Source organism: Physella acuta, unplaced genomic scaffold, assembly GCF_028476545.2.
Source record: "Physella acuta isolate Inbredline_101_S28 unplaced genomic scaffold, ASM2847654v3 ptg000813l, whole genome shotgun sequence".
NCBI classification, from domain to species: Eukaryota; Metazoa; Mollusca; class Gastropoda; family Physidae; genus Physella; species Physella acuta.
The window spans coordinates 294,350-316,381 of NW_026732331.1; the positions used below are offsets into that span (position 1 = coordinate 294,350).

At 38.9% G+C, this 22,032-nt stretch overlaps 1 protein-coding gene and 17 non-coding genes across 18 annotated transcripts; 8 read left to right on the plus strand and 10 right to left on the minus strand.

Moving 5' to 3' along the window:
• Positions 1–161: 161 nt before the first annotated feature.
• Trnak-uuu (transfer RNA lysine (anticodon UUU)) lies at positions 162–234 on the minus strand. Its single transcript has one exon. It is a non-coding gene; the product is annotated as a tRNA-Lys (tRNA).
• Positions 235–717: 483 nt separating this feature from the next.
• On the plus strand, positions 718–791 carry Trnan-guu (transfer RNA asparagine (anticodon GUU)). Its single transcript has one exon. It is a non-coding gene; the product is annotated as a tRNA-Asn (tRNA).
• A 573-nt stretch (positions 792–1,364) lies between these two features.
• Positions 1,365–1,437, minus strand: Trnak-uuu (transfer RNA lysine (anticodon UUU)). Its single transcript has one exon. It is a non-coding gene; the product is annotated as a tRNA-Lys (tRNA).
• Positions 1,438–1,920: 483 nt separating this feature from the next.
• Positions 1,921–1,994, plus strand: Trnan-guu (transfer RNA asparagine (anticodon GUU)). The gene has a single exon. It is a non-coding gene; the product is annotated as a tRNA-Asn (tRNA).
• A 573-nt stretch (positions 1,995–2,567) lies between these two features.
• Positions 2,568–2,640, minus strand: Trnak-uuu (transfer RNA lysine (anticodon UUU)). The gene has a single exon. It is a non-coding gene; the product is annotated as a tRNA-Lys (tRNA).
• A 483-nt stretch (positions 2,641–3,123) lies between these two features.
• Positions 3,124–3,197, plus strand: Trnan-guu (transfer RNA asparagine (anticodon GUU)). Its single transcript has one exon. It is a non-coding gene; the product is annotated as a tRNA-Asn (tRNA).
• Positions 3,198–3,770: 573 nt separating this feature from the next.
• Positions 3,771–3,843, minus strand: Trnak-uuu (transfer RNA lysine (anticodon UUU)). The gene has a single exon. It is a non-coding gene; the product is annotated as a tRNA-Lys (tRNA).
• Positions 3,844–4,327: 484 nt separating this feature from the next.
• Positions 4,328–4,401, plus strand: Trnan-guu (transfer RNA asparagine (anticodon GUU)). Its single transcript has one exon. It is a non-coding gene; the product is annotated as a tRNA-Asn (tRNA).
• A 573-nt stretch (positions 4,402–4,974) lies between these two features.
• Trnak-uuu (transfer RNA lysine (anticodon UUU)) lies at positions 4,975–5,047 on the minus strand. The gene has a single exon. It is a non-coding gene; the product is annotated as a tRNA-Lys (tRNA).
• A 483-nt stretch (positions 5,048–5,530) lies between these two features.
• On the plus strand, positions 5,531–5,604 carry Trnan-guu (transfer RNA asparagine (anticodon GUU)). Its single transcript has one exon. It is a non-coding gene; the product is annotated as a tRNA-Asn (tRNA).
• Positions 5,605–6,177: 573 nt separating this feature from the next.
• On the minus strand, positions 6,178–6,250 carry Trnak-uuu (transfer RNA lysine (anticodon UUU)). Its single transcript has one exon. It is a non-coding gene; the product is annotated as a tRNA-Lys (tRNA).
• A 1,510-nt stretch (positions 6,251–7,760) lies between these two features.
• On the plus strand, positions 7,761–7,834 carry Trnan-guu (transfer RNA asparagine (anticodon GUU)). The gene has a single exon. It is a non-coding gene; the product is annotated as a tRNA-Asn (tRNA).
• Positions 7,835–8,408: 574 nt separating this feature from the next.
• Trnak-uuu (transfer RNA lysine (anticodon UUU)) lies at positions 8,409–8,481 on the minus strand. The gene has a single exon. It is a non-coding gene; the product is annotated as a tRNA-Lys (tRNA).
• A 483-nt stretch (positions 8,482–8,964) lies between these two features.
• On the plus strand, positions 8,965–9,038 carry Trnan-guu (transfer RNA asparagine (anticodon GUU)). The gene has a single exon. It is a non-coding gene; the product is annotated as a tRNA-Asn (tRNA).
• A 573-nt stretch (positions 9,039–9,611) lies between these two features.
• Positions 9,612–9,684, minus strand: Trnak-uuu (transfer RNA lysine (anticodon UUU)). Its single transcript has one exon. It is a non-coding gene; the product is annotated as a tRNA-Lys (tRNA).
• Positions 9,685–10,167: 483 nt separating this feature from the next.
• Positions 10,168–10,241, plus strand: Trnan-guu (transfer RNA asparagine (anticodon GUU)). The gene has a single exon. It is a non-coding gene; the product is annotated as a tRNA-Asn (tRNA).
• Positions 10,242–10,812: 571 nt separating this feature from the next.
• Trnak-uuu (transfer RNA lysine (anticodon UUU)) lies at positions 10,813–10,885 on the minus strand. Its single transcript has one exon. It is a non-coding gene; the product is annotated as a tRNA-Lys (tRNA).
• A 7,649-nt stretch (positions 10,886–18,534) lies between these two features.
• On the minus strand, positions 18,535–21,490 carry LOC131951467 (uncharacterized). Its single transcript, XM_059313887.1, has 3 exons — positions 21,112–21,490; positions 20,828–20,937; positions 18,535–18,972 (listed from the first exon to the last, which is right to left on the minus strand). Exons 1-3 carry the CDS (start codon positions 21,241–21,243, stop codon positions 18,807–18,809), a joined length of 408 nt encoding a protein of 135 aa, XP_059169870.1. The 5' UTR covers positions 21,244–21,490; the 3' UTR covers positions 18,535–18,806.
• Between the last annotated feature and the right edge of the window lie 542 nt (positions 21,491–22,032).

Genomic DNA, 22,032 nt, shown 5'->3' on the forward strand with positions numbered 1-22,032 from the left:
ACAGAAGAATCAGTTCGACGAGAGAACAAAAAGTTGAGTAAAGCTTGGCAATAAAAGCCTGTCACTGTTTTGCGGTAGAGAGAACACATTCTTAAACTAACTTCAACAGAGGCAATTGCTGTTGATTCGTAAAGAAAGCTAAAAAAGTAAAAACATAAAGTCGCCCGATAAGGGACTTGAACCCTTGACCCTCAGATTAAAAGTCTGACGCTCTACCGACTGAGCTAACCGGGCGGATTCTCGTAGGTATGCTCGAGGGTAATTGATCGAGATTTTGCCCATAGACGATGTGTGTGCGTGGTGTTTTGTTATGTCTCACTCACGAACACGTGACTGAGAAAGGAATTTTATGCAATGTCGTGAGGCGAGTTGCCGACATTCAACAAGGTGCCGGAGCAGCTCGTCGCTAAGTGACTATTTTTGGCCCCTTTTGGTAATAACAACACATTTACCAAGTGCCCTCCCTTTAGATCAAACGTCGCTAGCTTATAGAGCTGCGTTTCGTTCCGTTTGTAGGGACATTGAGATTCAAAGTGTTAGGTATAATCTTGTTGCTATCTTGATCCATAACACTAAATATCATACGCCGTCAATAACATTAGCCTTTGACTTGGACGACACCTGTACTTAAAACGCAGAGACCAACACGATACAGTTATGCATTAGGTAGGCGTACACGGCAATATACCACTAATGAAGGGCTACTTAGGCTCAGTGGTCTCTGTGGCGCAATCGGTTAGCGCGTTCGGCTGTTAACCGAAAGGTTGGTGGTTCAAGCCCACCCAGGGACGCTCATGTTATTTTTTTTTCATTGTTAAAAACAAATCAGAGGTGATAATGCAGGGCATCAGTGTTTTGCTCATCTTCGAAAAATTCAAGAGAAATGAGTCATTGTTATGTTGATACTACATGGTTATTCGATAAACGATGATATAAATTCAAATTCAAACTAAGAGCGTGTCGTTCTAGTGTAGAGTCCTTTACTACACTTACAATACCGCACGACTGACTCCTGGATGCGGCCATTATGCTCAGTTTAAGGATGCAATAAGAACCCGCATTTAAATAATAATTAATGAAAATCTAAGCGACTAGCCATTTTGTCTCAATGTATCAGGCTTTGAGCAGCGTTGAAAACATCAATGCTTTCTGTCTTGTCCGCGCCGAGTAATGAAACCTCCAGGACACATTCCACTGTAATTGACAGAAGAATCAGTTCGACGAGAGAACAAAAAGTTGAGTACAGCTTGGCAATAAAAGCCTGTCACTGTTTTGCGGTAGAGAGAACACATTCTTAAACTAACTTCAACAGAGGCAATTGCTGTTGATTCGTAAAGAAAGCTAAAAAAGTAAAAACATAAAGTCGCCCGATAAGGGACTTGAACCCTTGACCCTCAGATTAAAAGTCTGATGCTCTACCGACTGAGCTAACCGGGCGGATTCTCGTAGGTATGCTCGAGGGTAATTGATCGAGATTTCGCCCATAGACGATGTGTGTGCGTGGTGTTTTGTTATGTCTCACTCACGAACACGTGACTGAGAAAGGAATTTTATGCAATGTCGTGAGGCGAGTTGCCGACATTCAACAAGGTGCCGGAGCAGCTCGTCGCTAAGTGACTATTTTTGGCCCCTTTTGGTAATAACAACACATTTACCGAGTGCCCTCCCTTTAGATCAAACGTCGCTAGCTTATAGAGCTGCGTTTCGTTCCGTTTGTAGGGACATTGAGATTCAAAGTGTTAGGTATAATCTTGTTGCTATCTTGATCCATAACACTAAATATCATACGCCGTCAATAACATTAGCCTTTGACTTGGACGACACCTGTACTTAAAACGCAGAGACCAACACGATACAGTTATGCATTAGGTAGGCGTACACGGCAATATACCACTAATGAAGGGCTTCTTAGGCTCAGTGGTCTCTGTGGCGCAATCGGTTAGCGCGTTCGGCTGTTAACCGAAAGGTTGGTGGTTCAAGCCCACCCAGGGACGCTCATGTTATTTTTTTTTCATTGTTAAAAACAAATCAGAGGTGATAATGCAGGGCATCAGTGTTTTGCTCATCTTCGAAAAATTCAAGAGAAATGAGTCATTGTTATGTTGATACTACATGGTTATTCGATAAACGATGATATAAATTCAAATACAAACTAAGAGCGTGTCGTTCTAGTGTAGAGTCCTTTACTACACTTACAATACCGCACGACTGACTCCTGGATGCGGCCATTATGCTCAGTTTAAGGATGCAATAAGAACCCGCATTTAAATAATAATTAATGAAAATCTAAGCGACTAGCCATTTTGTCTCAATGTATCAGGCTTTGAGCAGCGTTGAAAACATCAATGCTTTCTGTCTTGTCCGCGCCGAGTAATGAAACCTCCAGGACACATTCCACTGTAATTGACAGAAGAATCAGTTCGACGAGAGAACAAAAAGTTGAGTAAAGCTTGGCAATAAAAGCCTGTCACTGTTTTGCGGTAGAGAGAACACATTCTTAAACTAACTTCAACAGAGGCAATTGCTGTTGCTTTGTAAAGAAAGCTAAAAAAGTAAAAACATAAAGTCGCCCGATAAGGGACTTGAACCCTTGACCCTCAGATTAAAAGTCTGATGCTCTACCGACTGAGCTAACCGGGCGGATTCTCGTAGGCATGCTCGAGGGTAATTGATCGAGATTTCGCCAATAGACGATGTGTGTGCGTGGTGTTTTGTTATGTCTCACTCACGAACACGTGACTGAGAAAGGAATTTTATGCAATGTCGTGAGGCGAGTTGCCGACATTCAACAAGGTGCCGGAGCAGCTCGTCGCTAAGTGACTATTTTTGGCCCCTTTTGGTAATAACAACACATTTACCGAGTGCCCTCCCTTTAGATTAAACGTCGCTAGCTTATAGAGCTGCGTTTCGTTCCGTTTGTAGGGACATTGAGATTCAAAGTGTTAGGTATAATCTTGTTGCTATCTTGATCCATAACACTAAATATCATACGCCGTCAATAACATTAGCCTTTGACTTGGACGACACCTGTACTTAAAACGCAGAGACCAACACGATACAGTTATGCATTAGGTAGGCGTACACGGCAATATACCACTAATGAAGGGCTACTTAGGCTCAGTGGTCTCTGTGGCGCAATCGGTTATCGCGTTCGGCTGTTAACCGAAAGGTTGGTGGTTCAAGCCCACCCAGGGACGCTCATGTTATTTTTTTTTCATTGTTAAAAACAAATCAGAGGTGATAATGCAGGGCATCAGTGTTTTGCTCATCTTCGAAAAATTCAAGAGAAATGAGTCATTGTTATGTTGATACTACATGGTTATTCGATAAACGATGATATAAATTCAAATACAAACTAAGAGCGTGTCGTTCTAGTGTAGAGTCCTTTACTACACTTACAATACCGCACGACTGACTCCTGGATGCGGCCATTATGCTCAGTTTAAGGATGCAATAAGAACCTGCATTTAAATAATCATTAATGAAAATCTAAGCGACTAGCCATTTTGTCTCAATGTATCAGGCTTTGAGCAGCGTTGAAAACATCAATGCTTTCTGTCTTGTCCGCGCCGAGTAATGAAACCTCCAGGACACATTCCACTGTAATTGACAGAAAAATCAGTTCGACGAGAGAACAAAAAGTTGAGTAAAGCTTGGCAGTAAAAGCCTGTCACTGTTTTGCGGTAGAGAGAACACATTCTTAAACTAACTTCAACAGAGGCAATTGCTGTTGATTCGTAAAGAAAGCTAAAAAAGTAAAAACATAAAGTCGCCCGATAAGGGACTTGAACCCTTGACCCTCAGATTAAAAGTCTGATGCTCTACCGACTGAGCTAACCGGGCGGATTCTCGTAGGTATTCTCGAGGGTAATTGATCGAGATTTCGCCCATAGACGATGTGTGTGCGTGGTGTTTTGTTATGTCTCACTCACGAACACGTGACTGAGAAAGGAATTTTATGCAATGTCGTGAGGCGAGTTGCCGACATTCAACAAGGTGCCGGAGCAGCTCGTCGCTAAGTGACTATTTTTGGCCCCTTTTTGGTAATAACAACACATTTACCGAGTGCCCTTCCTTTAGATCAAACGTCGCTAGCTTATAGAGCTGCGTTTCGTTCCGTTTGTAGGGACATTGAGATTCAAAGTGTTAGGTATAATCTTGTTGCTATCTTGATCCATAACACTAAATATCATACGCCGTCAATAACATTAGCCTTTGACTTGGACGACACCTGTACTTAAAACGCAGAGACCAACACGATACAGTTATGCATTAGGTAGGCGTACACGGCAATATACCACTAATGAAGGGCTACTTAGGCTCAGTGGTCTCTGTGGCGCAATCGGTTAGCGCGTTCGGCTGTTAACCGAAAGGTTGGTGGTTCAAGCCCACCAAGGGACGCTCATGTTATTTTTTTTTCATTGTTAAAAACAAATCAGAGGTGATAATGCAGGGCATCAGTGTTTTGCTCATCTTCGAAAAATTCAAGAGAAATGAGTCATTGTTATGTTGATACTACATGGTTATTCGATAAACGATGATATAAATTCAAATACAAACTAAGAGCGTGTCGTTCTAGTGTAGAGTCCTTTACTACACTTACAATACCGCACGACTGACTCCTGGATGCGGCCATTATGCTCAGTTTAAGGATGCAATAAGAACCTGCATTTAAATAATCATTAATGAAAATCTAAGCGACTAGCCATTTTGTCTCAATGTATCAGGCTTTGAGCAGCGTTGAAAACATCAATGCTTTCTGTCTCGTCCGCGCCGAGTAATGAAACCTCCAGGACACATTCCACTGTAATTGACAGAAGAATCAGTTTGACGAGAGAACAATAAGTCGAGTAAAGCTTGGCAATAAAAGCCTGTCACTGTTTTGCGGTAGAGAGAACACATTCTTAAACTAACTTCAACAGAGGCAATTGCTGTTGCTTCGTAAAGAAAGCTAAAAAAGTAAAAACATAAGGTCGCCCGATAAGGGACTTGAACCCTTGACCCTCAGATTAAAAGTCTGATGCTCTACCGACTGAGCTAACCGGGCGGATTCTCGTAGGCATGCTCGAGGGTAATTGATCGAGATTTCGCCCATAGACGATGTGTGTGCGTGGTGTTTTGTTATGTCTCACTCACGAACACGTGACTGAGAAAGGAATTTTATGCAATGTCGTGAGGCGAGTTGCCGACATTCAACAAGGTGCCGGAGCAGCTCGTCGCTAAGTGACTATTTTTGGCCCCTTTTGGTAATAACAACACATTTACCGAGTGCCCTCCCTTTAGATCAAACGTCGCTAGCTTATAGAGCTGCGTTTCGTTCCGTTTGTAGGGACATTGAGATTCAAAGTGTTAGGTATAATCTTGTTGCTATCTTGATCCATAACACTAAATATCATACGCCGTCAATAACATTAGCCTTTGACTTGGACGACACCTGTACTTAAAACGCAGAGACCAACACGATACAGTTATGCATTAGGTAGGCGTACACGGCAATATACCACTAATGAAGGGCTACTTAGGCTCAGTGGTCTCTGTGGCGCAATCGGTTAGCGCGTTCGGCTGTTAACCGAAAGGTTGGTGGTTCAAGCCCACCCAGGGACGCTCATGTTATTTTTTTTTCATTGTTAAAAACAAATCAGAGGTGATAATGCAGGGCATCAGTGTTTTGCTCATCTTCGAAAAATTCAAGAGAAATGAGTCATTGTTATGTTGATACTACATGGTTATTCGATAAACGATGATATAAATTCAAATACAAACTAAGAGCGTGTCGTTCTAGTGTAGAGTCCTTTACTACACTTACAATACCGCACGACTGACTCCTGGATGCGGCCATTATGCTCAGTTTAAGGATGCAATAAGAACCTGCATTTAAATAATCATTAATGAAAATCTAAGCGACTAGCCATTTTGTCTCAATGTATCAGGCTTTGAGCAGCGTTGAAAACATCAATGCTTTCTGTCTCGTCCGCGCCGAGTAATGAAACCTCCAGGACACATTCCACTGTAATTGACAGAAGAATCAGTTCGACGAGAGAACAAAAAGTTGAGTAAAGCTTGGCAATAAAAGCCTGTCACTGTTTTGCGGTAGAGAGAACACATTCTTAAACTAACTTCAACAGAGGCAATTGCTGTTGCTTTGTAAAGAAAGCTAAAAAAGTAAAAACATAAAGTCGCCCGATAAGGGACTTGAACCCTTGACCCTCAGATTAAAAGTCTGATGCTCTACCGACTGAGCTAACCGGGCGGATTCTCGTAGGCATGCTCGAGGGTAATTGATCGAGATTTCGCCAATAGACGATGTGTGTGCGTGGTGTTTTGTTATGTCTCACTCACGAACACGTGACTGAGAAAGGAATTTTATGCAATGTCGTGAGGCGAGTTGCCGACATTCAACAAGGTGCCGGAGCAGCTCGTCGCTAAGTGACTATTTTTGGCCCCTTTTGGTAATAACAACACATTTACCGAGTGCCCTCCCTTTAGATCAAACGTCGCTAGCTTATAGAGCTGCGTTTCGTTCCGTTTGTAGGGACATTGAGATTCAAAGTGTTAGGTATAATCTTGTTGCTATCTTGATCCATTACACTAAATAATAATCATTAAAAAAGTTTTAAAAAACCCACGTTTTCTGATTGAACTAAAAAGTAGAAAATAAATACTATACATCACAATAATGCAAGCGATCACTCTACTATAAGCGATGAAAAACGTGGGGCGCCGAAGTAAAAGTTATATTACTATTGATTAGATAATACTATTGACTTTTATTAGGGAGCTTGTAGAGAGTCAACAGTATTAGAAACTGTAAGAAAATCACGGCGCCCCACGTTTTTCATCGCTTATATTAGAGTGATCGCTTGCATTATTGTGATGTATAGTATTTATTTTCTAATTTTTAGTTCAATCAGAAAACGTGGGTTTTTTTTAAACTTTTTTAATGATTATTATTTTCTACTTTTTAGTCTTTGTCTGTTTGTTTGCATTGAAATCTTGCTATCGATTTTATCTTTTCACTTTTTTTTTGGGTAAACGAAGACAACTCGTAAAAAGACAACTCGTAAAAATCGAGAGACCCTTTCTTCTTCGGTCTCAATCGCAAGTGAATGATTGTCAGAGGTTAGTTGATAGCGGTTAGGACGAGGGCTGGTTACTGACTAAAACACATAGATTTGAACCCGTGTCGAGTGGGATAGCAATCGTGTGCCCAACCACTCGACCATATCGTCTCCCCCAAACTGGCCACCAGTGGTAATAGTTACCTCCTGTAAGTTTAAAGTCGGTTCAAACTAAATTATCTGCCCCTAAGCCTGTCGCGACGTGGGATCGTTCGCTTCACTGCGCGCGGCAAGAGAGAGGCGAGCTACGCGTCGCTGTTTTTTTTTCTAATGGCTCGCAGAGGAGAATTATATATATAAATTATATAGCGGTCTAAAATGCTCAATAAAATGTTTCCATTGATCAATTTAGTAATAATAACAATTGAATATTCTATGGTCATCCAAAAGAAAGCTTCCCTGAAAATTTCAGCGCGCTAGATAACTGGGAAGTGCCAGAAATTTTGATCGCAAGATTTGATTGGAAAGACAAACAGAGTCGCAAGTTAAAGAAAACGTGGGAATATCATACGCCGTCAATAACATTAGCCTTTGACTTGGACGACACCTGTACTTAAAACGCAGAGACCAACACGATACAGTTATGCATTAGGTAGGCGTACACGGCAATATACCACTAATGAAGGGTACTTAGGCTCAGTGGTCTCTGTGGCGCAATCGGTTAGCGCGTTCGGCTGTTAACCGAAAGGTTGGTGGTTCAAGCCCACCCAGGGACGCTCATGTTATTTTTTTTTCATTGTTAAAAACAAATCAGAGGTGATAATGCAGGGCATCAGTGTTTTGCTCATCTTCGAAAAATTCAAGAGAAATGAGTCATTGTTATGTTGATTCTACATGGTTATTCGATAAACGATGATATAAATTCAAATACAAACTAAGAGCGTGTCGTTCTAGTGTAGAGTCCTTTACTACACTTACAATACCGCACGACTGACTCCTGGGTTCGGCCGTTATGCTCAGTTTAAGGATGCAATAAGAACCTGCATTTAAATAATCATTAATGAAAATCTAAGCGACTAGCCTTTTTTTCTCAATGTATCAGGCTTTGAGCAGCGTTAAAAACATCAATGCTTTCTGTCTCGTCCGCGCCGAGTAATGAAACCTCCAGGACACATTCCACTGTAATTGACAGAAGAATCAGTTCGACGAGAGAACAAAAAGTCGAGTAAAGCTTGGCAATAAAAGCCTGTCACTGTTTTGCGGTAGAGAGAACACATTCTTAAACTAACTTCAACAGAGGCAATTGCTGTTGCTTCGTAAAGAAAGCTAAAAAAAATAAAAACATAAAGTCGCCCGATAAGGGACTTGAACCCTTGACCCTCAGATTAAAAGTCTGATGCTCTACCGACTGAGCTAACCGGGCGGATTCTCGTAGGTATGCTCGAGGGTAATTGATCGAGATTTCGCCCATAGACGATGTGTGTGCGTGGTGTTTTGTTATGTCTCACTCACGAACACGTGACTGAGAAAGGAATTTTATGCAATGTCGTGAGGCGAGTTGCCGACATTCAACAAGGTGCCGGAGCAGCTCGTCGCTAAGTGACTATTTTTGGCCCCTTTTGGTAATAACAACACATTTACCGAGTGCCCTCCCTTTAGATCAAACGTCGCTAGCTTATAGAGCTGCGTTTCGTTCCGTTTGTAGGGACATTGAGATTCAAAGTGTTAGGTATAATCTTGTTGCTATCTTGATCCATAACACTAAATATCATACGCCGTCAATAACATTAGCCTTTGACTTGGACGACACCTGTACTTAAAACGCAGAGACCAACACGATACAGTTATGCATTAGGTAGGCGTACACGGCAATATACCACTAATGAAGGGCTACTTAGGCTCAGTGGTCTCTGTGGCGCAATCGGTTAGCGCGTTCGGCTGTTAACCGAAAGGTTGGTGGTTCAAGCCCACCCAGGGACGCTCATGTTATTTTTTTTTCATTGTTAAAAACAAATCAGAGGTGATAATGCAGGGCATCAGTGTTTTGCTCATCTTCGAAAAATTCAAGAGAAATGAGTCATTGTTATGTTGATTCTACATGGTTATTCGATAAACGATGATATAAATTCAAATACAAACTAAGAGCGTGTCGTTCTAGTGTAGAGTCCTTTACTACACTTACAATACCGCACGACTGACTCCTGGATGCGGCCATTATGCTCAGTTTAAGGATGCAATAAGAACCTGCATTTAAATAATCATTAATGAAAATCTAAGCGACTAGCCATTTTGTCTCAATGTATCAGGCTTTGAGCAGCGTTGAAAACATCAATGCTTTCTGTCTCGTCCGCGCCGAGTAATGAAACCTCCAGGACACATTCCACTGTAATTGACAGAAGAATCAGTTCGACGAGAGAACAAAAAGTTGAGTAAAGCTTGGCAATAAAAGCCTGTCACTGTTTTGCGGTAGAGAGAACACATTCTTAAACTAACTTCAACAGAGGCAATTGCTGTTGCTTTGTAAAGAAAGCTAAAAAAGTAAAAACATAAAGTCGCCCGATAAGGGACTTGAACCCTTGACCCTCAGATTAAAAGTCTGATGCTCTACCGACTGAGCTAACCGGGCGGATTCTCGTAGGCATGCTCGAGGGTAATTGATCGAGATTTCGCCAATAGACGATGTGTGTGCGTGGTGTTTTGTTATGTCTCACTCACGAACACGTGACTGAGAAAGGAATTTTATGCAATGTCGTGAGGCGAGTTGCCGACATTCAACAAGGTGCCGGAGCAGCTCGTCGCTAAGTGACTATTTTTGGCCCCTTTTGGTAATAACAACACATTTACCGAGTGCCCTCCCTTTAGATCAAACGTCGCTAGCTTATAGAGCTGCGTTTCGTTCCGTTTGTAGGGACATTGAGATTCAAAGTGTTAGGTATAATCTTGTTGCTATCTTGATCCATAACACTAAATATCATACGCCGTCAATTACATTAGCCTTTGACTTGGACGACACCTGTACTTAAAACGCAGAGACCAACACGATACAGTTATGCATTAGGTAGGCGTACACGGCAATATACCACTAATGAAGGGCTACTTAAGCTCAGTGGTCTCTGTGGCGCAATCGGTTAGCGCGTTCGGCTGTTAACCGAAAGGTTGGTGGTTCAAGCCCACCCAGGGACGCTCATGTTATTTTTTTTTCATTGTTAAAAACAAATCAGAGGTGATAATGCAGGGCATCAGTGTTTTGCTCATCTTCGAAAAATTCAAGAGAAATGAGTCATTGTTATGTTGATTCTACATGGTTATTCGATAAACGATGATATAAATTCAAATACAAACTAAGAGCGTGTCGTTCTAGTGTAGAGTCCTTTACTACACTTACAATACCGCACGACTGACTCCTGGGTTCGGCCGTTATGCTCAGTTTAAGGATGCAATAAGAACCTGCATTTAAATAATCATTAATGAAAATCTAAGCGACTAGCCTTTTTTTCTCAATGTATCAGGCTTTGAGCAGCGTTAAAAACATCAATGCTTTCTGTCTCGTCCGCGCCGAGTAATGAAACCTCCAGGACACATTCCACTGTAATTGACAGAAGAATCAGTTCGACGAGAGAACAAAAAGTTGAGTAAAGCTTGGCAATAAAAGCGTGTCACTGTTTTGCGGTAGAGAGAACACATTCTCAAACTAACTTCAACAGAGGCAATTGCTGTTGCTTCGTAAAGAAAGCTAAAAAGGAAAACATAAAGTCGCCCGATAAGGGACTTGAACCCTTGACCCTCAGATTAAAAGTCTGATGCTCTACCGACTGAGCTAACCGGGCGGATTCTTGTAGGCATGCTCGAGGGTAATTGATCGAGATTTCGCCCATAGACGATGTGTGTGCGTGGTGTTTTGTTATGTCTCACTCACGAACACGTGACTGAGAAAGGAATTTTATGCAATGTCGTGAGGCGAGTTGCCGACATTCAACAAGGTGCCGGAGCAGCTCGTTGCTGTTTGACTATATTCAAGCCCTTCCAGGGATGCACTCATTTTTCAAAAATTAAATTGAGGTAGTCATGCAGGACATTAGTGTTTTGCTCATCTTCGGACCAATAGAGAAAGTAGCACAGTGACAAAATCTACATATCAGTTGCCGACATTAAAGTCAACCCAATGTTTAATACATTATTGTCATATATTTTACGAAATGCATCAGTCAATTTAAGAGAAATTATTGAATATTAAGTTTGCTGTTATAGCCCCTTTTTACTTTCTCGTATATATGAAGTATAGAGAAAGTCTTGTAATCGTGCAAAAAAAAAAAAAAAAAAAAGAGATTTTTTTGATAAATCTCGACGTTTTACATCTCACTGATACGGAAAAACATAATTTTGCAATCTTGTCCGTATGTCTGTGTAAACACGATAACTTGAGTACCGTTACAGCTAGGTTGATGAAATTTCATATATAAGTATTTTATCAAAATCGTAGATCCGTATCAACTTTTGAGCGATTTCCGATAACCGGAAGTGGTACTTTTTCTACTTTGAATTTTTCAAAAGCCTATAACTTGAGTACTATTTCAGATAGATAAATGAAATTTCACATGTAAGTAAAAGATCTAATTCTCTTCGTTCTGTAAAATTTTGAGTAATTTCCGTTGACGGGAAGTACTCATTTACGCTATTTCCGATTTCTCAAAAACGCATCTAAATTTATAAAGTACTAATACTATTGCGCACCATTATGATCATCTTTATTCGGCGTTCGCTTGGTGTGCAATACTCTTTTCTATGAAGTTCTATTTTATTTTAAAAAGTTTATGTATTTAAAATGGGTTAAAAATCTATAATATAAGCGGGCTGAGCGTGTCCTTCCTTCCTTCCGTCATCGCTATGGATTTTGGGACTATAAAAGTAAACTACGCACCATGCTGTGCTTTTCAGTGCACCGCAGTGTCTTATTATTAGTATTAGAGTAGGGTTTGTTTATATAGCGGCATAGAGCTATTTTATAAATGACACTGTGTTTACTTTTTTGCATAACGTTATGAAAATATTAAATATTTGCACATTGCTAAAACATATTAAAAAGATCAATGTCAAATATCATTTTAGTTTATATTCCTAGAATAAATGGATACATTTCCATAAAAGTAGGTCGAAAAAACTAATTAATTCAACTTTTTTTGTGGTAATTTTTTTCAAGGGAGGTAATTTGAAAATATATTTAACTCAACAATAATTTAAGTTAATCTTTTTTGTATTACTACCGCATTGATTAGTATATGTTAATGTTCATAATTAAAAGAGAAAAATGTTAAGATTATTTATATTATTTATTATTTTTTTCTAATTAGTCTATGATTTCTCTAAAATCACTATCTTTTTGCTTTTGTTTTTCGGTGTTACGAAAACAGATGGTGAAATTAGACTTTTTGAGAATAATGGTAAGGCTCTCTCTGAGCGCGGACGTATGGGAAAATGTTTTTTTTAAATGTTCAACTCACTCTCAATAAATTAAGTTAATTTTTTTTATTACTTCCACATTGATTATTATATGTTAAGTAAAATAGAAAAAATGTTAAGATTATTTACACTATTTTCTAATTAGACTATGATCTCTCAAAATCACTATTTTTTTGTTTTTGTTTTTCGGTGTTAACAGATGGTGAAAATTTAGAATTATAGTATAGAGAATGCTGGAAAGGCTCTCTCTGGGCGCGGATGCCTAATAAAAGCGTGTTGTTCGTTGGTGATTCTATTGTTGTGGTTGTGTTGTGGTTGTGTTGTGGTTGTGTTGTGTTGTGGTTGTGTTGTGGTTGTGGTTGTGTTGTGGTTGTGTTGTGGTTGTGTTGTGTTGTGGTTGTATTGTGGTTGTGTTGTGGTTGTGTTATGTTGTGGTTGTGTTGTGGTTGTGTTGTGTTGTGGTTGTGTTGTGGTTATGTTGTGGTTGTGTTGTGGTTGTGTTTGTGGTTGTGTTGTGGTTGTGTTGTGTTGTGATTGTGTTTTGTTTGTGTTTGTGTTATGTTTTTGTTTGTTTTGTTGTGTTTTGGTTGTGTTGTGTTGTGGTTGTGTTTTGTTTGTGTTTGTGTTATGTTTTTGTTTGTTTTGTTCTGTTCCAAAGTTGGTACATTTAAAAAAGATTTACCGTGGCGGAGCACGGGATGCAGCTAGTCTATAATATAAGCGGGCTGAGCGTGTGTCAGTCCTTCCTTCCTTCTGTCATCGCTATAGCTTTTGGAACCATAAAAGTAAACATTCGCACCATGCTGTGCTTTTCAGTGCACCGCAGTGTCTTATTATAAGTATTAGAGTAGGGTTTGTTTATATAGCGGCATAGAGCTATTTTATAATTTCCACTGTTTGTACAATTTTGCATAACGTAAAGAGAATATTAAATACACGCACATTGCTAAAACATATTAAAAGGATCAATGTCAAATATAGTTTTTTTTAATATTCCCAGAAAAAGTGGATACATTTTATTAACATAATAACAGTAGGGTAGAAAAATCTAATTAAACTGCTTAGTAATTTTGCCAATGGAGGTAATTCAAAGATAAATTGAACTCACGCTAAAAATGTGAATGCAAAATCTGCAAGACGGAATAATTGTTGGAATAATATAATTAGCAAAATGTGAATGCAAATTATGCTGACGTGTAAGAGTACATTATTGTTGGAATATTATTATTAGCACATTGATTGATAAAAGGCTATCTTTTATTTCTTTTTATTCACTGAATGTACTGTTTACTAATTATAATTTTTAATCAACTATTCCGCACCATTATAGACATTGGGTGCGCAATGGTTTTAGTTATGAAACTCAATTGTAAATTTTTAAAATTAAAATACTGGGAAAAAAATGCGTGAATTGATAAAGTGATATATAGTAGGTAAACACGGATATTATAGATATTGCCTATTTTTTATTGTATATTATTTATTATTATTCTATCTTTCGGTTTGCGGACAAGCTGGGGTTTTATAAGAGAGGCGTAGCTAGGGGGGGGGGGGTGGAAATCGAAAGTTTTAGGGAGGGGGAGGGGGGTAGGTTGCAAATCGAAAGTTTGAGGGGGTGCAAATCAAAAGTTTGAGCGGGGGGAATTTCAAATCAAAAGTGGTGCAAATCGAAAGTCTGAGGGGATGGGTGGAAATTGAAATTTTGAGGGGAGGGGTTGCAAATCGTAAGTTTGAGGGAGGGTCAAATCGAAAGTTTGTCCCCGGGCGCCGGAAAGGGTCGCAACGCCTCTGTTTTGTAGTCATTCACTGTGTCAGACGCGTCCGCCGGGACTCGGAAAGGGCGCGATTTGGCGCTACGGGCTAGACTGTGAGCAATATGCCTTTATGATTGCATTTAAATTGTGTTTATGTTATGAGTGTTGTGTTCGTTTTTTCGTTGTTTTTTTGTTGCGTTTGTTCGTTTGTGTTGTGTTTAGTTTTGTTCTGTTCCAAAGTTGGTATATTTAAAAATGATTTACCGTGGCGGAGCACGGGATACAGCTAGTCTATAATATAACGCTGCTGGTAGTGTGTCAGTCCTTCCTTCCGTCATCGCTATAGATTTTGGGACTATAAAAGTAAACATTCGCACCATGCTGTTTTTTTCAGTGCACCGCAGTGTCTTATTATAAGTATTAGAGTAGGGTTTGTTTATATAGCGGCATAGAGCTATTTTATAATTGCCACGGTTTTTACTCTTTCGCATAACGTCAAGAAAATATTAAATACACGCAAACTGCTAAAACGTATTAAAAAGATTAATGTTAAATATCATTTTCGTTTAGGCTCCTAGAAAAAGTGGATACATTTTAATAACATAATAACAGTAGGGTAGAAAAATCAAATTAATTTAACTCTTTTCTAATTTTGACAAAGGAGGTAATTTAAAAATACATTAAACTCACGCTAATAAAAAATGTGAATGCAAATATACGTTCGTCATAGAAGGAATTAGTGTTGCAATAATATAATCAGCAAAATGTGAATGCAAATTATTCGGATGTGTAAGAGGAAATTATTGTTAGAAAATTATAATTAGCATGGATTGATAAAAGGCAATCTTTTATTTATTTTATTCACTGAATGTAGGCCCTACTGTTTATTACTTATAATTTTTAATCAACTATTCAGCACTATTATAGGCGCGTCATCACGTTCATTAGGTGCGCAATGGTTTTAGTTATGAAACTCAATTGTAAATTTTTTAAATTTAAAGTACTGGAAAAAAAATGCGTGAATGGATAAAGTGAAATATTGTAGGTAAAACACGGATATTTTAAATACTGCCTATTATTTATACTGTTTTCTAATTATTATTCTATCTTTCGGGTTTTATAGGAGAGGCGTAGCGAGGGGGGGGGGGGGCATATGTCCCCGGGTGCCGACCTTAGGGGGCGCCAAAGTGCATTGGAAAAAATTTGCGAGGGGGGGTGGTGGAAATCGAAAGTTTTAGGGCGGGGGGGGGGGGGGGGAAGGGGTGCAAATCGAAAGTTTGAGGGGGGTGCAAATCACCGGAAAGGGCGCGATTTTGGCGCTACGGGCTAGACTGTGAGCAAAATGCCTTTATGATTGCATTTAAATTGTGTTTATGTTATGAGTGTTGTGTTTGTTTTTTCGTTGTTTTTTTTTTGCGTTCGTTTGTGTTGTGTTTAGTTTTGTTCTGTTCCCAAGTTGGTAGATTTAAAAAAGATTTACCGTGGCGGAGCACGGGATGCAGCTAGTCTATAATATAAGCGGGCTGTGTCTGTCCGTCATCGCTATAGATTTTGGGACTATAAAAGTAAACTACGCTCCATGCTGTGCTTTTCAGTGCACCGCAGTGTCTTATTATAAGAATTAGAGTAGGGTTTGTTTATATAACGACATAGAGCTATTTTATAATTTCCACTGTTTGTACAATTTTGCATAACGTAAAGAGAATATTAAATACATGCACATTGCTAAAACATATTAAAAGGATCAATGTCAAATATCGTTTTCGTTAATATTCCTAGAGAAAGTGGATACATTTTAATAACATAATAGCTGTAGGTTAGAAAAATCTAATTAAACTGTTTGGTAATTTTGCCAAGGGAGGTATTTTAAAAATAAATTGAACTCACGCTAAAAATGTGAATGCAAAATCTGCAAGACGGAATAATTGTTGGAATAATATAATTAGCAAAATGTGAATGCAAATTATGCAGACGTGTAAAAGTACATTATTGTTGGAATATTATAATTAGCATTGATTGATAAAAGGCTATTTTTTATTTTTTTTATTCACTGAATGTAATGTTTACTACTTATAATTTTTAATCAACTATTAAGCACTATTATAGACGCGTCATCACGTTCATTCGGTGCGCAATGGTTTTAGTTATGAAACTCTATTGTAAATTTTTAAAATTTAAAGTACTGGGAAAAAATGCGTGAATGGATAAAGTGAAATATTGTAGGTAAAAGACGGATATTTTAAATACTGCCTATTATTTATACTGTTTACTAATTATTATTCTATCTTTCGGTTTGCGGACAAGCTAGGGGTTTTATAGGAGAGGCGTAGCGAGGGGGGGGGGGGCATATGTCCCCGGGTGCCAACCTTAGGGGGCGCCAAAGTAGGTTGGAAAAAATTTGCGAGGGGGGTGGGTGGTGGAAATCGAAAGTTTAAGGGCGGGGGGGGGGGGGGACAGGGGTGCAAATCGAAAGTTTGAAAGGGGTGCAAATCACCGGAAAGGGCGCGATTTGGCGCTACGGGCTAGACTGTGAGCAATATGCCTTTATGATTGCATTTAAATTGTGTTTATGTTATGAGTGTTGTGTTTGTTTTTTCGTTTGTGTTTTTTTTTGCGTTCGTTTGTGTTGTGTTTAGTTTTGTCCTGTTCCCAAGTTGGTACAATTAAAAAAGCTTTACCGTGGCGGAGCACGGGATGCAGCTAGTCTATAATATAAGCGGGCTGTGTCTGTCCTTCCTTCCTTCCTTCCGTCCGTCCGTCATCGCTATAGATTTTGGAACCATAAAAGTAAACATCGCACCATTTAGTGCTTTGCAGTGCATCGCATTGTCTTATTATAAGTAATAGAGTAGGGTCTGTTTATATAACGACATAGAGCTATTTTATAAGTTCCACTGTTTGTACAATTTTGCATAACGTAAAGAGAATATTAAATACACGCACATTGCTAAAACATATCAAAAGGATCAATGTCAAATATCGTTTTCGTTAATATTCCTAAAAAAAGTGGATACATTTTTATAACATAATAACTGTAGGTTAGAAAAAACTAATTAAACTGTTTAGTAATTTTGCCAAGGGAGGTATTTTAAAAATAAATTGAACTCACGCTAAAAATGTGAATGCAGAATCTGCAAGAAGGAATAATTGTTGGAATAATATAATTAGCAAAATGTGAATGCAAATTATGCAGACGTGTAAGAGTACATTATTGTTGGAATATTATAATTAGCATTGATTGATAAAAGGCTATTTTTTATTTATTTTATTCACTGAATGTAATGTTTACTACTTATAATTTTTAATCAACTATTAAGCACTATTATAGACGCGTCATCACGTTCATTTGGTGCGAAATGGTTTTAGTTATGAAACTCTATTGTACATTTTTAAAATTTAAAGTACTGGGAAAAAAATGCGTGAATTGATAAAGTGATATAATATGGTAGGTAAAACACGGATATTTTAAATACTGCTGGGGGTTTTATAGGAGAGGCGTAGAGAGGGGGGGGGGGGGAACATATGTCCCCGGTTGCCGACCTAAGGGGGCGCCAAGGTGGGTTAAAAAAATGTGCGGGGGGGGGGGGTGGAAATCGGAAGTTTGACGGCGGAGGGAGGGTGCAAATCGAAAGTTTGAGGGGGAGGGGGGGGATTTTCAAATCAAAAGTGGTGCAAATCGAAAGTCTGAACGGGGGGGGGGGGGGGGGTTGCAAATCGAAAGTTTAAGGGGGTGGGGTGGAAATTGAAATTTTGAGGAGAGGGGGTGCAAATCGTAAGTTTGAGGGAGGGTCAAATTGAAAGTTTTTCCCCGGGCGCCGGAAAGGGTCGCTACGCCTCTGTTTTATAGTCATTCACTGTGTCAGACGCGTCCGGCGGCGCTCGGGAAGGGCGCGATTTGGCGCTACGGGCTAGACTGTGAGCAATATGCCTTTATGATTTCATTTAAATTGTGTTTATGTTATGAGTGTTGTGTTTGTTTTTTCTTTTGTGTTTTTTTTTCGTTCGTTCGTTTGTGTTGTGTTTAGTTTTGTTCTGTTCCCAAGTTGGTACATTTAAAAAAGATTTACCGTGGCGGAGCACGGGATGCAGCTAGTCATAACTATATCCCGAGTTCCCATCCTCTGTTGTTTTATATAAGAATATTCGAGAAAGTTTAGGGGAGATCACTCCCGGTTTATTTATAACACATACCTGGTTATTCTTTAAACGATGTTACAAGCTTAGAATTGCAGTAATTTAGGAGCCACTACTTTAATGATATTGATAATACCAATGGATTGACTGCTATGTGTTAGTCCAGCTTTATGTGTAGGCTTACACTACTATCTACTAAAATTCAGCAAGTTCCTTTATATATACTAGCTTTCTTGTTATTGTTAATATTTAAAAAAAATACTGTAAAATTTTAATTGTTTTTAATTGATCTACAAAAAACAAGCAACACATTTTTTTTATTATTCATTCTTGGACTCAGATCTCATGTTATAGTTCAATATAGTGTTCAGATTTGTTACAATTATTTTTATCGAAACAAAGACTACAGGATGTTCCACTTTCCTGTCCGCCTGTATGCAGTAAGGGCCCTGTGAGCTTGCCTTCGAATTTTAGGACTCGGGTCTCTGTTAAAAACTTCCAACGCCTCAGAGATCTCGTGTTCTAGATGTTCTGGACTTCCGTCACACAGTGTGTGTAGGACCTGGTACCTGACATGGACAATAGGCGTGTTCAGTTTTAGTTCTATCAAAAATTTAAACATTGCACACACGCTTTCTTCGAAATTTTATTTAATTGTTAGTTTCTTCGTCAATGACAGATTAATAGGAGAAATGGAAATAGAAGCAATTTCAGAACTAATAGGAAACAGATGGTGATGGATGGGTCACATTTTAATGAGATCCGATGATATGGCACTTAACTGGACGCCGTAAAATGAAAACAGGGAAAGGCAAGGGAGAAGCACAGGCGCATTGTAGAAAGACTGACAAGAGCAGGACTATCTTGGGAAACTACCAAGAAAGTTGCCCGAGCGTTATGTGGCGTCATGTGTCCTGGGCACACAAGGGAAATGACGATGAATACTTGTATGTTACACGTTTAAATAAAATAAAATAAGAGATAAGCAAACGACCGCAACGGGTGACACCATTTAGGGGGTGGGGGGTGACACCAAGGCAAAAAATAGCAAAATATAAAGAGAATAGTGATAATTCCACTTAATTAAGTTTTTAAAAAAAACTTAATTAAGTGTTAAAAAGTCTTTTAAAAGCAAATTTGACAAATCCCGACAAGGGTGGAGTGGGGGGTGCAAATCGAAAGTTTGAGGGGGGGGGGTGCAAATTGAAAATTGAAAGTTTGTCCCCGGGAGCCGGGAAGGGTCGCTACGCCTCTGGGGGGTGACACCATTAAGTGCCGCACCGGGTAACACCCGCCCTCGCTACGCCATTGGGAAACGATATAGGCCTACTTTTAAATGTATGGTAATCTGTGGCGTTAATTATGGGGATCAACGTGCGGTAATGTGCTAATTGTTATAACTGGGATTAGCACAGGATAGAGAATCGGGATAAAATACGGTTTTACTTTTAATTTTATAGGTATGTCCATATTATTGAATAGCGTAATTGTAGGTTAAATAAGTCTTAGTTGCTGTAAAACGAATGACCTAAAGGTGTTTAAATAGTTAAGAATAAATGCTCCAGGTTATTACAGGTCGTAATGCCCTGGTCGTACAGGTTAGATTTAATGTATGCACAGATTAAACACCCCGCTAATCGCGCTATTGTCGTGGTTGGGTTACCTTAGGGCGAGGATGAAGCCGAGAGATTTAATTAAGAGATTTGAATGTTAGGCTTGTGAGGACGTAGACGTGTTTTGTGTTGGAAGATGTGGTAGACTAGTCGCTGTGGACGACCAAGTTTCTCACCTGCTTAGTTTTTACAGCTATAACAGAGTGTCTAGAATAAACCATCCACGATATAAAGTTGCTGAGATGAGTTTGTGTTGGTGTTCATTTTGAATAGTCAAGTGATCAACTGTTTATGTGTCTAGCTCACCAAATATTTAACTTCTTACTGCAGTCATCATCACCATTAAATCTTCTACAACCTATACTGATGACTTTATAACACTAATGTACAAGCATTCATAAATGAAGGCGTGATAACGTCTGGTAGTGTTGTGCTATATTGATATAGTAGGGTGCAGGTGGTGTATACTTTTAGCCTGTTAAAACCAGAGGAGTTCAGCTTTGCTAAACAATTTAGAATGTCAAATCTGGTCCACTGATTGGTTTAAAATCCAAAATTTTTGTGGACGTCATAAATGGATGACCCCTATGCTTGTGAAGAGCAATGCGCAACAACAATATAATGCTCTAGTCTTTAAGGAGTTGCTTTTATTTTTTTTTTGTGTGGGTGGGATGGGAAGGGGTTTATAGGGGCCTATCTATGGTTTAAATTGTGGGAGTGACATGCCTCAATAAACCTCCCAAAATCAACCCATAGTTATGTTACATCTAGACAGCCCGGTGAAAAGACGGAAATGATATTGAAACCTCACCTAACGTTTTCTTCTGAGTCCGATAGCATCTCAAAGACCCGCGTCCAAAAGTCTGAGATGTCTTTCTTGACACGGCAAGGACACATTTCACGCAAGGCCTTCTGTCTCACCTGCAATGATTTTTGTGTGAAAAATTTACATTTACAAACCAGTTTTGTCGTAAATTGTAATTGTGGTTTGTCTTTTCATCTGTATCCACATTTCCGTAGTCTAAGGTAAGTATAACGATCCATTATTTGAAAATGCTAGCTTTGAGAGAGCCATTAAAATTAAGAACCACTTACCAGCGGATTGCTGTGTTTGGTCAGATCGATAATGACGTCAATATCTGTTGTATCTGTACACAGTCGTAAAGCATCTTTCACTCCCAGCGTCGAAGGTTTGACGTTATCAGAAACTATGTCAAAAGTCGTCATATTTCTCAGGATTCACTGGATATAGATCTAGACCTAGGATGCAGATCTTGTTGTGATTTTAAGTACTTCCTTGAGAGTATAATTCAAAAACAATGAAATCACGTTGGAATGGACCGTATGAAATATTTTATTTCTGAGAATAAGTGTAAATAGCGTTTTCTGTTTTTTTTTGAAAGATATTCTTGATAATACACTGACTACTTGGGGTAGACTAGTTCTCATTTTATATAGATCTGTATCTATCAAATATCGCGCTGTTGCACAAGCATTGGGAAACCGGATCGTCCGTCATTGCTATTTTTAACGTACGCCTATTTATAGATCGTCTATTAGTAATGACGCGAAGGTGTAATGCCTTGCTTATATGATTTTCGATAGCAAAACAAAATGGATATTTTAAGAATTTAATGTTAGACAAGTATAAAATGTAAGAAAGATAAATATCGGCTTTATCGCTAGTATCGCGTTCAACTTAAGATTACCCCTGAGTGTTCACAAAATGTGACCACAAAATTGAGTGGTTACGCCGCTTATAGATCTATATATTATTTGTTTAGGTCAGGTTAATAAAGAGAAAGGCGAATAAGAACAGTTTTTACGACCTTTAGCTATATAGATCTAGACCTAGATAGATCTAGATCTACATAATTAGTCAATTTTTGTAATCATTCGTTTTTTTGTTTTATATTTAATAAAAATTGCGAGTAACATTCTGGGTGTGTGCATACCCAATTTCGCTTTTATGTTTTCCATGCCGTTATGTGTTCGACATTCATTAATTTTGTATGA